The sequence below is a fragment of the Pygoscelis adeliae genome, unplaced genomic scaffold (genome assembly GCF_000699105.1).
Source record: "Pygoscelis adeliae isolate BGI_AS28 unplaced genomic scaffold, ASM69910v1 Scaffold38, whole genome shotgun sequence".
In the NCBI taxonomy this organism is placed as follows: Eukaryota; Metazoa; Chordata; class Aves; order Sphenisciformes; family Spheniscidae; genus Pygoscelis; species Pygoscelis adeliae.
Window position 1 is genome coordinate 10772936 of NW_008825614.1, and position 12505 is coordinate 10785440.

Consider the following 12505-nt stretch of genomic DNA (forward strand, 5'->3'; position numbering starts at 1 on the left):
ACCCACTGTAGGCTCCTGGATCCAGAATAAAATTGTCAGGTGTGGATGATTAGGTGCACCCTTGGGGGATTCCCAAATGAACAAAAGTCTACCCCAAAGGAACCCATCCCCATTCCGCCCTGGGCAGGATGCATCTTAGGATGAGGCTTTGGCACAGCTGGGCGTCACAGACCCGACTGGTGACAGTGCTTGTATCTACACAGGCAGCTCCAGGTGTTCGGCTCAAGGCCTTTTCTTTTACCAGAGATAATTCCAGATTCCCCAAAGGAGCCAAGGTACAAATAAAAAAGCTAGGCTGATGCCTGTCCCCTGTTCCTCCTAAATTTGACGAGGAGTATTTTGAACCTGAACGGGAACCCAGCTTGCCTTCTGCAGTTTCTGTCCTCTGAAATTCAGAGGAAATGGAGCAGCGACACACCGTCCCCCTGCCTGCCCCTCCTTATAAGAGCTGCACAACATCTCTGCTGTGCAAACCGCTTGGTTGAAGGGTTGCTGTGTGGCACTACTTGAGCCATTGCATTTCCTTCAGTGCAATTAGCAAGTCCACAATGAAATCACTGGGTGGGTGCAAACAGCCTGGGTGGCCACCAGGGTGTCCCTGCCTGCCCCTTCATAGCCCTTCTGCCAAGCCAGCGTGCACGTTTGGAGGTATCATCTGCTGGAGTGAACTGATTTAGATGCGGGGTGAAGGCAGCACTTAATGACACTGATGCCACAAAGCACTTAAAACACAGATAATATTTCTAAAGGGGTCTGTGTTCGTGGATGAATAGGAATGGATACAAACATCTTCTTAAAGCTTTGTTGAGCTGGAGCCTGAGGTCTTATCTGCAGAGGGAAATCATCCAGAATAGCCGTTCTGCATTTATCTACATGCACTGCACTCGGGAAATGAGATTGCTGCCCATGGAGACATATCTGAGCTGCTTTTGTTGGGCTACCTCAGCCATGGGACTACACAGCATGGGCGAGTTGCCCTGCATGCTCTCACAGCCCCTGATGCTGCGGTTTCATCGCTTGCAGCGCCAGAGCTGATTGTATTAAATCCGGAGTGGTGTGCTGCTGTCACACTGCTACCTACGGTGTAAACATCTCCCAGGAATCCCTTTGTGCTGCTTATAAACAGGGCAGGGGACAGCATGAAATAGCTACTACGCTTTAAATTTACTCCTGGGCTTATGTTACAGTAGTTTATTCGTGTAGACAAATCATTAGCCCCCATTCTCAATGCCACGTTGCTTTTTAAGCATTGAAGCTTGGTATTAATGAGATAGATAAGAAACAAATCAGTGTTTTATTCTTTGTGTGGTAAATTCCAACCACTTGTTGAGTGAAGCTAGCCAAAAGTTGTAATGATTATAAACACAATATCCCCCGGTAGCTATTTTAATTAGTAGCTATTAATTACCAACAGTTAATTGGAAATGGCTTTCCATCTGGGGAATTGCTAACGTTTTATTAGAGCTACAGCATTGCCCTAATCACGTCGTGATATTGTTTCCTGGAAAATCCATGTCCCAGTTTATCATTATTTTGGAAAATCATTTCATGCTTTTGGCTGCCAGGTTCCTGCCCATCCAGAGGACCTGCCCATCCTCTTCACAAAAAAAAAAGGGAGTTCAGTTTAAAAGAAGACAAACTTTGCTTCTCGCCACTGCCCTTTGGAGAGGGGACATTAATGATAACCCTGTTGCCCTTGTGCTGACGCAGGACCTGCCGTGGCAGAGCTGCGGGAACGCCTGGAACACCGACCACTGCTTCTCCAACTACTCCCTGGGCGACACCACCAATCTCACCAGCGCCGTCACCGAGTTCTGGGAGTACGTCCACAGCCTGCCTACACCAGGTTTCTCCCCCTCGCCACGGCCATCATGCCTGCTTGCCAGGGTTGTGGCCATGCCTGCTGGCACCTTTCCTTAGACAGCCTTGGCAGGAGGGCGGTCAGAGCCGGCCGTCGGCCGGAGCGGGCATGGGAATGGTGTGCACTGTGCAGCCGCAGGTCAGATGGATAGAGGGGATAACAGCCTCTCCGCCTCTCTTTTCCTTCCTTTATCCCATCATGATAAGCCTGAGGTCCCTTTAGGGTTTTGCGGGCTCTCATGCTTTTCTGCACCTGGCCCTTTGCCCTCCAGCCACCTCCGGGATCTCTGGTCCCTCTGCCCCCAAGGGTCAGATTTCCCCTTAACGCAACCTCTCCCACCCCTAGGAGGAACATGCACCAGATGTCTGGGGGCCTGGGGGAGCCCGGCACTGTCCGCTGGCCCCTGGCTGGCACACTGGCCCTGGCCTGGCTGCTGGTCTACTTCTCCATCTGGAAGGGCGTGGAGTGGACAGGCAAGGTACGGTGCGAGGACCAGGTGTTTCGGTGCTGCCTCTCATTGCCGCGCTTGGGTCTCAGATGTCGAAATGTCCTCTGGACTCCATTTTGTTTGAGTGCCTATAACTAAGGTTATGAGGTTTCAAGGCAGAATCGCAGTAGACGCTATTAAATTTCTCACATTTACCTTTCATGGTTGTAAAAATTGCTACCTTATTTATGGTAATTTTGATCCTAAGCGTAGAGAATAACTCTTCCCTGTAAAGTCATGGGTCTGAGAGCTCAGTCTCCCTGAAGGACTTGGGAAGAGATTTTCAGAGATTACTTACGTTTCCTGCCTCAGGACAGCCCTTTGAGAGAGTGAGGCCTCTTCTGGGCTCCCCCTTTTGAAAATCACGGTGTCTTAAAATGCTGCCGGTGGAAAAAACCTCAGCACCTCCTTTGAAAATTTTCTTGCTGCCCTAAAGGGATTGGTGGGAGACCTTCAGATCAGAAGCACGTTGTTATTCACTGTGTAGCATTTCAGGCTAGCACAGCAGAAAGGTAATTGCTTAGTTTAGTGAAATAGCTATGCTGAGATACTGAGATGTGTTATTTAGAGCACAGTGTGGTGTAGTGGGACAATATTATGAAAGGAATAATCTAGAGGAGAGATCAGAAAGAAGCGCTTCAGGTGTAGGTCACCTAAGCTGTTAACTTCCCTGGTGGCTCTCAAACACGTTTTAGCTATGCAGCCGTGGCAAAGCCCCGGTGATTGCCAGCACGGGCCCTGTGATGAGGGATGGCATGTACCTGCCAGTCCCTGAAACAATGTTGAAAAGCAAGTGGTGGAATCAAGACGACTCACGTTGCTTGATGCATTGGACTAGAGAAACACCAGCTTTAGCTCTGCAAAATAGGGATGTGATGACTTAAAGAGATTACTTCCGTGGACTAAATTTATCCCTGTGCAATTCCCTTGTCTTTGGGCAATTCATCCAGACTTTAGCATGCTACTTTTGTGATTAGTGCGTCCTTGCGTGTCATTGGCAGGGAGAAACCTCAAACAGCCAGAAACATTACTAGCACGGGAACAGGAGACAGAAAACGCAAGGAAATGCTGCCAAAAGCGGCGGTGCGCCAGGAGCCTGCCCAGGGACACACGCTGGACCCAATGCCACTGCGGGCAGGAAAGCTCCTGGGCACTGGCGGGCTGAGGGCTTCTCTCCCATGGTGTCTTTCACAGGTGGTGTATTTCTCGGCCACCTACCCCTACTTCATGCTCTTCATCCTCTTCTTCCGGGGAGTCACGCTGCCGGGAGCCAAGGAGGGGATCCTCTTCTACCTCACGCCTGACTTCAGAAAGCTCTCCGACTCCGAGGTTTGTAGCCTAGTGAGGAAAGCTCTTACCTCCCGGTTGTCTCTGCATTAGTCTTCCTTGGACACTTCCCTGGAATATTTTAAGTATTAAAAATAAAATGGAGTAGTTCCCAGTTCAAGCAGTCATGACCCTCACAGGCTGAGACCAAGCTGAAGGGCAGGCCCTTTGTGGGTGGAAATCCATGCAGCAGCTCTGCTGTACTCAAGCAGTGCTATCCATGGGGCGGGGGTTTGAGAAATTACCCCAACGAAGGAACCTCCCATACAGGCTGGGAATGCCTCATTTCACTAACTATCGCAGGGCTGGCGATTTGGCCTTGATCTGGCGGTCCCAGAGAAAGGAGAATGTGGTGGCACTGGCATGGGGGACTCAGAAGCGCAACAGTACACATGGCAGCAATTTTTGGGAGTGCTTAAATGACATCTGGTGGCCAGTAACATTGCTTTGGTCCAGGGAAGTATAGGGGGGACCCAGGAGAAGCATGGAGGCTTGCAAAGGCAAAGTTTTTCAGGCAACACAGACTCTGCCTTTTGCAGCAGCGATGCTCCTGTGGCTCCAGAGGTCACCAGTCATGTGTGAGTGGGGACAACTGGACACCCATCATTTCCCGAAGGGGTGCCAATGATCCCTCTCGCAGGAAACTCACTGTAACTGTACTGTACTGCCAGCTGCATTGGCTCTAACACTGGAAACAGGGTTCTCAAGATCAGAAGAGTTGTTTAAATACTATGCAATTAAGAAACAAATAGTCTGCCCCTTTTCATGTGCCTTCTAGGGTTTAAACCCTTAAGGCACCAGGACCAGTTTTGCAAGCTGTCCTCTGCAGTTTGCACAAGAAACTCCATGTTGGAAAATCAAAGACACGCTAGCGGAAGAGCAACGCAGGGGGTGAGTACGGGACGTGGGTCTCCGAGGGGAGCAGCACGCCTCGGGGTGCAGCTGTGAGAAAGCAAGCGGACCCACACACAAATTCAGATGATGCGCGAGTCCTTTCCAACCTGCACCGGGGCCTGAGGGACACGGTTCAGAGAACGGGATGCACGACCCTTCCTCCATCCCCATCCATCCCTGGAAGCAGCCTTGAGCCATGGGTTTTAGAGGGCTCGGGATGTATGGCTGGTTCTGGGCCAGGCTGCACTCTTGATGCACTTGCCACTTGAGGAAGACACAGACCCCCTGCTCCTCCTCCTCTTTGGGGAAGCATTGCTCTCTAGCAGGCTCCCTCCTGACACTGCAAGCAGGAGAGGCAAATGCCACATCCCCGACTCAGTGCCCTGTGTTAAAGTCCCCTGGCAGCCCCATTCCCATGGGGCGAGGTGCAGAGGCCCTGCTGACCCCGCAGAGCTGTGAGACAGGCAGTGGCTCCAGGAGACAGTGTGCTCTGGCCATGTCTGTGCGACACAAAGGCACAGCATCACCACCCCGCAGGCGAAATGGGGCTGCACCAGCTGTCTCCGTTACTATCCTCTTCACCTGCACCACCATCTCTGAGCCCTAGCTCGCCCTGGAGATACGTGTTCAGAAAGGCACGGAAAACTCTGTTCTTCAGATGTGTTCAGCCCGATTGGCAGTAACATGGCTACAGGTTTCAAGGTGGCTCCTGTGACATTTCCAGCCGCTGGCCCAAACATTTTCTTGACCTTGGGTCAGCAGCCAGCATTGCAGGCGCCTGTGGCCCTAGTGACAGGGTGTCCGCAGGTCCTGACCGCCCCAGTGGACTGGGTGGCCAAGCCCAGAGCCCCACGGTCTGCATCCAGCCCCCTCACTAGCCCTGCACTGGGCTAGTGCAGGAGACACACCTGCAGCATGGAGTCCCTCCTGCTGCAGACACGTCTCCTGCAGCAGCTCAGCAGCATGGAGTCCCTCCTGCTGCACTCCTCTCCCAGCACAACCTGGGCAGCAGGTTTGCAAAAGCTGGAGGGAGCGATGGACAACGTTGTCCAGAGGTTGGTGTTTGTCTCCAGGGTGCGACAGCCTTACCTGGCAAAGCAAAGACACCAAGCTTTTGGCCCCAACTGCTCCCACACCCTCTCTGATAGACAGGATAAACACTGACGTGTCCGGGTGTCTCATCCATCCCCTCCGTGCTGAGCTATTGCTCAAAGGAGGGAGGGCGGCCATGCTCGGAGAGCTGGACCCGCTGGGCTGGCAGTGCAGAGGAAGACAGACTCAAAACCAGCTTCTTCTCCACAGGTCTGGATGGATGCAGCCACACAGATCTTCTTCTCTTACGGCCTGGGGCTGGGGTCCCTGATCGCACTGGGGAGCTACAACACTTTCCACAACAATGTCTACAGGTCTGTTGGGTTTTTTTCCAGTCTCCTGTGTGGCGGGGAGTGGTCATGGGTGAGGGAGGGGGTCACGGTGAGTCTGGGGTGCCTGATCTCCAATGCCCCCTCGCTGGCAACGTGCAGCCTAGGTGGCATGCTGTGATCGCCGTAGCAGGGCTCCCCCGCCTGCAGCACACTTAACGAGTCACCCACACTACCTCTCCAAGGCACAGGAACTGCTCTCGGCAGGACTTGGGCTTTTGTTTATCCCACCCTTCACTCCTGTCCTCTTGGTAGGGACCTGCAGGTGGTTTCTTTTCTTTCTTTCTCTCTTCCAGAGACTCCATTATTGTCTGCTGTATAAACTCCACCACAAGCATATTTGCCGGATTTGTTATTTTCTCTATTGTTGGCTTCATGTCGCACATCACGAAGAAGTCGATCTCAGAGCTGGCCTCCTCAGGTAAGCAGAAACCCAGGTTCAAATGCAACAGCAACCTTTGAGAGCAATTTGTCAGTGAGCATGGGATGATCCCAGGCCTTTTGTGACCAGGACCCAAGTGTGCAACCCTTTTTGCACACCCTCCCACCAAGAGGGGTCTCAGGCATCTGTGGCCGATATTCATCACACTCTGGCTGCAAGGGGCATCTCCACCTTCTTCCAATGCTCACCTTATTTTAGTGCTGAAGTTTTATGTGCTTTTGCTGCAGTAAAATATTTAGGCCATTTGCTTTCTGAAACCTTCCTTTGGAGAATAGATGCATGATCAAAATTTGGAGTCCCTTTTCCATGCAAAATTTTGGAATTGTAATCTCAGAATAATTTTTTAACCAAGATGGGACTGTGTCTTTTTGCACAAAGACATATTTTGAAATTGCTGTCTTCCCAGAGAAAGCTTTTATCTCAAGATACAGAATTTTGTGATGGGAAAAAAAAGACATAAGGAAAGCTATAACCAGCTCTAAATATCAGTTTATTTTTCTAGCAAAATGCTCCAGCTCCATTTGGTAGCAGTAATTTGATGACTTTCTTGCTTGCAGGAAGAGAAAAGGCAAAGCATTTCTCCAGTCATTCCTGCCTCCCCATCCTACCCCTGTGCACCTCACCAGGTTGGTGTGTCATGGGCGAAGGCGCAGGTTTTTCTAGCTCCTATACTAAATACCTGCAATTCTTGACTGTGATCGTTGTCTCTCGGTTCAACTGTGGCCCTTAACTCGAACTTCCCATCAAATGCTTTATAAACATGGGCTCATCCCTCTTTTCATTACCACAGGCCCCGGACTTGCTTTCCTCGCCTACCCGCAGGTTGTCACACAGCTGCCCCTGTCCCCGCTCTGGTCGATCCTCTTCTTCTCCATGCTGATGATGTTGGGTCTGGATAGTCAGGTGAGACAACCCAGGGACAAGGTGGGGTAAGGTAGGAAGATATATTTAGATACGATGGCGGTGTCCCCTTCTGCACCTTGGGACAGTGCTGAGCAGGGTCTTTTCTTACTCTTCATGGTGAGATGCAGCTGCATGAAACAAAACCTCCCGTGTGGTCATCGCCTCTGCGCTCTTCCCTAACGTAGGCATATACTGCAAGTGTGGCGGCATCTGACCGCTACCCAATGCACCAGTCCTTGTCCTGCTGCCAATTAAAAATAAGAGTAATGACCAGCTTCCAGCAGCCCAGCAGAACCAGTCAGCCTTATAAGACAATCACCACTTCCCTGTAGGAGGAGAGGATCTTTGGAAAGCTTTCCTCCATTCAGATCAATTTTTGGCCCTAGTGAAGTGCCGGTGCTGCTGCGTGGGCACAGCATGTCCCCATCTTGTTGGGTGACCCTGGCAGCTGAGCTCACAGGCTCTGAGTAGAGCTAGCAGGAAACTATCCCTGCCAAAATACTTTGGGGCAAGGGAAAAAGGAAAAAGATTTCTTTCAAGTAATAACTGCTTTGTTCTTGTAAAACATGATTCCCCCCACCCCCAAAACAGGTATGTGAAATAAGAGAAATCAGTATTAACTGCTTCATTTCGTGGCTGCATGATAATAGTTTGTGGTCATCGCAGCTCTCTTGGGTTTTTGTGAGAAGCTCAGTTTGGATGCTTTGGATTTCCTTACTGTGTCACCTTGACCAACATGCCTTTCCCGTGAGGCAAGAAAATGTCATTACTTTGGCTTACTTTCATAGGTTAGGGTAGAAAGTCTCCATCTTCTCTACTTCCAGGAGCTTGGAGGAGCATCTCTGCACAAGGTACCAGTCTCCAGCCAGACCCAGTGCTCTGGTGCGGTATCGACAGGTTGTGCTGAGAAAATTAGGGCTCTCCCGTGGTGTGAGGATGGTGGCTTGATGCAGCGTTTCGGCATTGTTGTTGATAACAAAATTGGCCCTGGGCAGAGCTGAAGCACCCTGGCCTGGTTCGTAGGTGAGCAGGGGTAGATCCTGGCAGAAGAAGGAGCCATGCCTTGGGAAAGGCTGGTGCCTGGGTGCCCTGACTGCTTTGCCATCAGAGAAGCCTTACAAGATATTTGAGGGGGAAGCAGCTGTATGTAGCAAAAGGTCTCTACCCTGCCCCCCCTCAGAGCCTTCACAAAACAACAAAAAAATCATGGTCTCTGTGTTTTTACAAGCGGTGATACTTTTTTTGTGATAATTCAGCATAAAAGTAGCTACCCAGTTAAGCAGTGAATAGCAGTGTGCCTCCCTTTTGAGTGCATCAAAATCAAAGGCTCCTTCAAAAGCCTGTGCTTGGTCTGTCACATCCTCCCCTGTGCCCACGTGCTCTTTCCTTGCAGTGCAAATTACCAGTACAAAATGGATGCTCTCTTGGATTACAGGTAGCGTTCATAAACCCAAGTCTAGTTCATAATCAGTCTCAGATCTATTCTGAAACGTCACACCTGGTTTCCAGGAAAACGTAATCAACCAAATCTGGTTTTCAATTATGGCACAGTCCTACAAACACATCATAAAGCTCACGTCTGCATTAGCACAGACATTATTTGGCAAATAATTTCAAATATGACTAAATGTTCCAAAAGAAGCTACATTTACAGAAAAAAAATTTATTGTCCATGGGTTGTTCACTCAGTGCTGGTAAATTGTTCAAGACATGACAATAAGCCCTCTAAGCACTGTGTGGAATTTATTTGCTGCACTTGCTTCTGAAATACCACTTGAAATTCTCCAAGTCCCTTCTGACAGTTAGTCTCGGAGGGCAGGCAGTCCGTGGGGGGCTATCATTGCCTGGAGGAGGAGGAGGAAAGGGGCGGGGAACGAAGCATCAAGAGGAAAACAAGCTTTTAAAAAAGCACAAATAAATACATGTGAAGAAGCTTTCTGTCCATTAACAGCATGGCAGCTTATGCGTATGAAATAAATAACACAGGCTGCAACAATAGCTGCAATTGCACATGCATTTTGAAGCGTCCAGTTAAAAAAAAAAAAAAAAGAAGAGACAGTTTTGCTATGTGCTGATTAAATATCGTTTGTGGTATTTGCAGACGGGGAGCAGCCATTTTTCATTTGGGTCAGCAGCCCGTCCATGAAGCATGGCAGGGCCAGAGGGCACTTCTTGCACCCCGCACCCCTTGGGCTGCTGGGCTGGGGCTGCCCCTTGTCAGCAGGTGGGCACGGGGCCGTAGGCACCGCAGAGATGCTCGGGAGCCTGGCTAGCAAAGGAAGGTAGGGCTGAGATCTGTGTTTGCAATGCAGCAACAAACCCCAACCTCTTAACGATGGTGGGAGTGGGTCCACCCGTGTCCGTTAGCTTTGACGGTGAGTCTACTGCAGATGCAGTGCAGCTACATCTGCCTCTTTCCACCAGGGTGCTCATCTCGTCTGCAGTTACTTGAAGGGGATGAATGACCTATATTGATAGACACACGCCTCCCTCCTGTGCGCCCACTTGCTGCTCGTGTGCCTTAGTGTTCACTCTGCCTCTGATCCATCCGGGCTTTAGCTCTCTTGTGTCTAGACCCTCTTGCATAATATGCTAATGCTTTCTTTTAACCTACCAGTTTCCAGGTCAGGCGTTTTCTCCCCGGGGAAGCTAGCAAGCCTTGTGACTGCAAGCCTGCGTCTGTCCCATGTGAGGCTGCCTCTCACAGGTTATTCATGAGGAATTCCAGCTGCGAGCAGTCAGACACACTCTCGTGGCTTTCTGCTGCACGTCTGGCAGCTGTGGTTGAACCCCCCTGCAGGCCTGTGGGTCCCGGTCAAGGTGCTCTGCACGGCCAAGGAGGGGACAGCAAGCTCCTGGCACTGGGAGAGGATGGGAGACAGACTTTTCATTCAGATCGAGGTGCCACCTATATTGACTCCCAAGCCCAGATTGTCAGACCCAGTAGCTTGTGTAATGATTAAGTCCCTGAAGGGGGAAAAAAGCAAAAGAGAAAAGTGAATGGAAATAAAATCTTTAGGAGAGAAAAAATATGGAGCGAGGCATGAGGAACAGAATATGTGCTAAAAATTGTGGCTGGAGACAGTTGGTGAGACAAATGAAACTTTTTGGAAAGCAGACTGAAGTGTGCATGTGGCAGGGGGGGTGGGAGGGAGTGTGTGTGTGTGTGTGTGTGTGTGTGTGTGTGTGTCCACCCGCACACACAAGTGCGCACACAGGGCAAGGGTGAGACCAGGAGGCATGACAATGACCAGATCCTCATCACTCCTGAAAGCAGCATGCTTTCACTCAGGTGCCTACTTGTCTCGTGCGAGCATCTAAGGTTGAGTTTGCAGGCTGGCACCTGTGGACCCCAGGACAGCCAGGGAGCCGCAGTCCCCAGGGTCGGAAAGGTGCGCCTCCTCCAGGCTGCATCACCTCTGAAGCCTGAGGCTAGCATGAGGCAGTTTTTAGTAAATGATATGAAGGCCATTGCCTGTTTTATTGCCAGAAAAAGCAGTGTACCATCATTTGGTTCCCCATCTCATCCATTACACACCAGCTTAATTTTGGTAGGAGGCAAAGAGATTTCAACTCACTTTGTAGCCCTGTTCCCCATCACCCGTCTCCCTATCTTTCCCTCTGTGCTTTCCCTGACTATGATCCCTCTTCCTGCACCAAAGGCCTGTCAGTTTTGCTCCCTCCTGTTATCTGAGCCATCTTTTTCTTCGTTTCTTCTCTGCTGGACACACCTCACATCCACCCTCTGCCCCTGACTACCCGTGTCCCCCCCTCTGAACCCTTTTCTCTCTCTGTCTTGCCTGGTGTCGGACCGCCCAGCCCTGCCCATGGCTCCAGCAGCGCCTGGCCATGCACACACGTGGCAGAAATAGCTTTCAACAGTGATTTTTTTTGTCATGCCAACACTGTGGTGCCAGCTCAGTCCTGGCTCTTCCAGACAACGTGCCGGGTGGGATGGGGTGAAGAGCTCATTGTCAATGAGTATAAAGGCAGCTTAACCCATGCCCGAAAGGCAAAATATGCTTTAATAGCACTTGTGTCCAACATAAAAGGCTTAGCTTATTAAAAATTCGAGTTGAAGTAGTTGAGCTTTGACGCTGTGGGAATACGGGCTTTCTGCACTGCACTGTGCAGATATAAAACCCTGGGCAGAAACATCGCCCTTTGCCTCGCTCTGTCCCACGTGGAAGCCAGCCCCAGCAGCCAGCAGTGTGCAAGCTCTCCTGTTGTCCCTGCCCAGCTATGGGCACAGCTCAGACTCCCCACTTTTCTTCTCCCCGCTTTTCTTCCATACACCTTCCCAGCCCTCTGCTGCTCTTTTTAGTCTGTGTACCTCTACCTCCACCTCCACTCTAGGTTTTTTCCCTTCTTGTCTCTCTATTCAAAGCTGAATCTAAAAATGCCAGCACTTTCTAGAGCGCTCTCCCAGGGACAGGGAGGTCCCTGACATCCAAGAGCAATGAAACGTCTTTCATTTTCATTGCACTGGCTTGTACATTTACTGAGGGTGACCAGCGAAGCTAGGAGCTTGCTGCCCTCATAAAATTCCCAGCATTTTTGCTAGAGGCGTGATGTGCTCTCTGAGAGCTCTATGATGTTACCCGTGGTTTCTGGGAGTGAGATATAAAAATGAATCTCACAATTTATCAAGAAATAGGAGGGAAGGATGCACTTCACATATATACAGTCAAACTGTCTTCATGCCATAGGGCAGAACTAGTAGGAAAACTGATTTGAAGGTAATGATCATGGGGACTTCTTTATGTGTTATAGTGCAGACAGCATTAATACACTGTGCCTGGTATAGCACTGCACAAGCCATCCAGGTGTTTTCAGCTGTAGAAAGACCATGTGCTGTGAGGATGGGCTTTTAATGTGCTACATGCACTTAATGTAGTGTGCTTGGAAAAGCGAAATGAAGTCAAGGACTGGGTAGTCAGAGATGTTGTTATTATGCACACGCACGTGAGACTGGGCGGTGGGTAATGCAGCTCCTTAATGACTGTTTTAGATCATTGAACAGCACAAGTGCTGTTGCAAGAGGCTGAGAAGAGCACACACGGGAAAGGAAGAGCAAGCAAGGTCCTGCACGTGTCCCAGCAGCAGACAGACACATTGCTGTGACAGAGAGCCTGGCAGCGTGGGGGAGCTGGGCAGTGGCGGGGGGGCCC

The 12505-nt window shown here is 50.4% G+C and overlaps 1 protein-coding gene across 1 annotated transcript in view; it reads left to right on the forward strand.

Annotated features, from left to right (window-relative positions):
* The window catches only part of LOC103924500 (sodium- and chloride-dependent GABA transporter 1-like), a 26481-nt gene that overhangs the window by 7328 nt on the left and 6648 nt on the right, over nucleotides 1-12505 (forward strand). The window contains exons 4-9 of the mRNA XM_009333029.1: nucleotides 1711-1820; nucleotides 2207-2339; nucleotides 3543-3677; nucleotides 5871-5974; nucleotides 6286-6410; nucleotides 7222-7334. Coding sequence (XP_009331304.1) covers nucleotides 1711-1820; nucleotides 2207-2339; nucleotides 3543-3677; nucleotides 5871-5974; nucleotides 6286-6410; nucleotides 7222-7334 — 720 coding nt within the window. The remainder of the gene's footprint in view (nucleotides 1-1710; nucleotides 1821-2206; nucleotides 2340-3542; nucleotides 3678-5870; nucleotides 5975-6285; nucleotides 6411-7221; nucleotides 7335-12505) is intronic.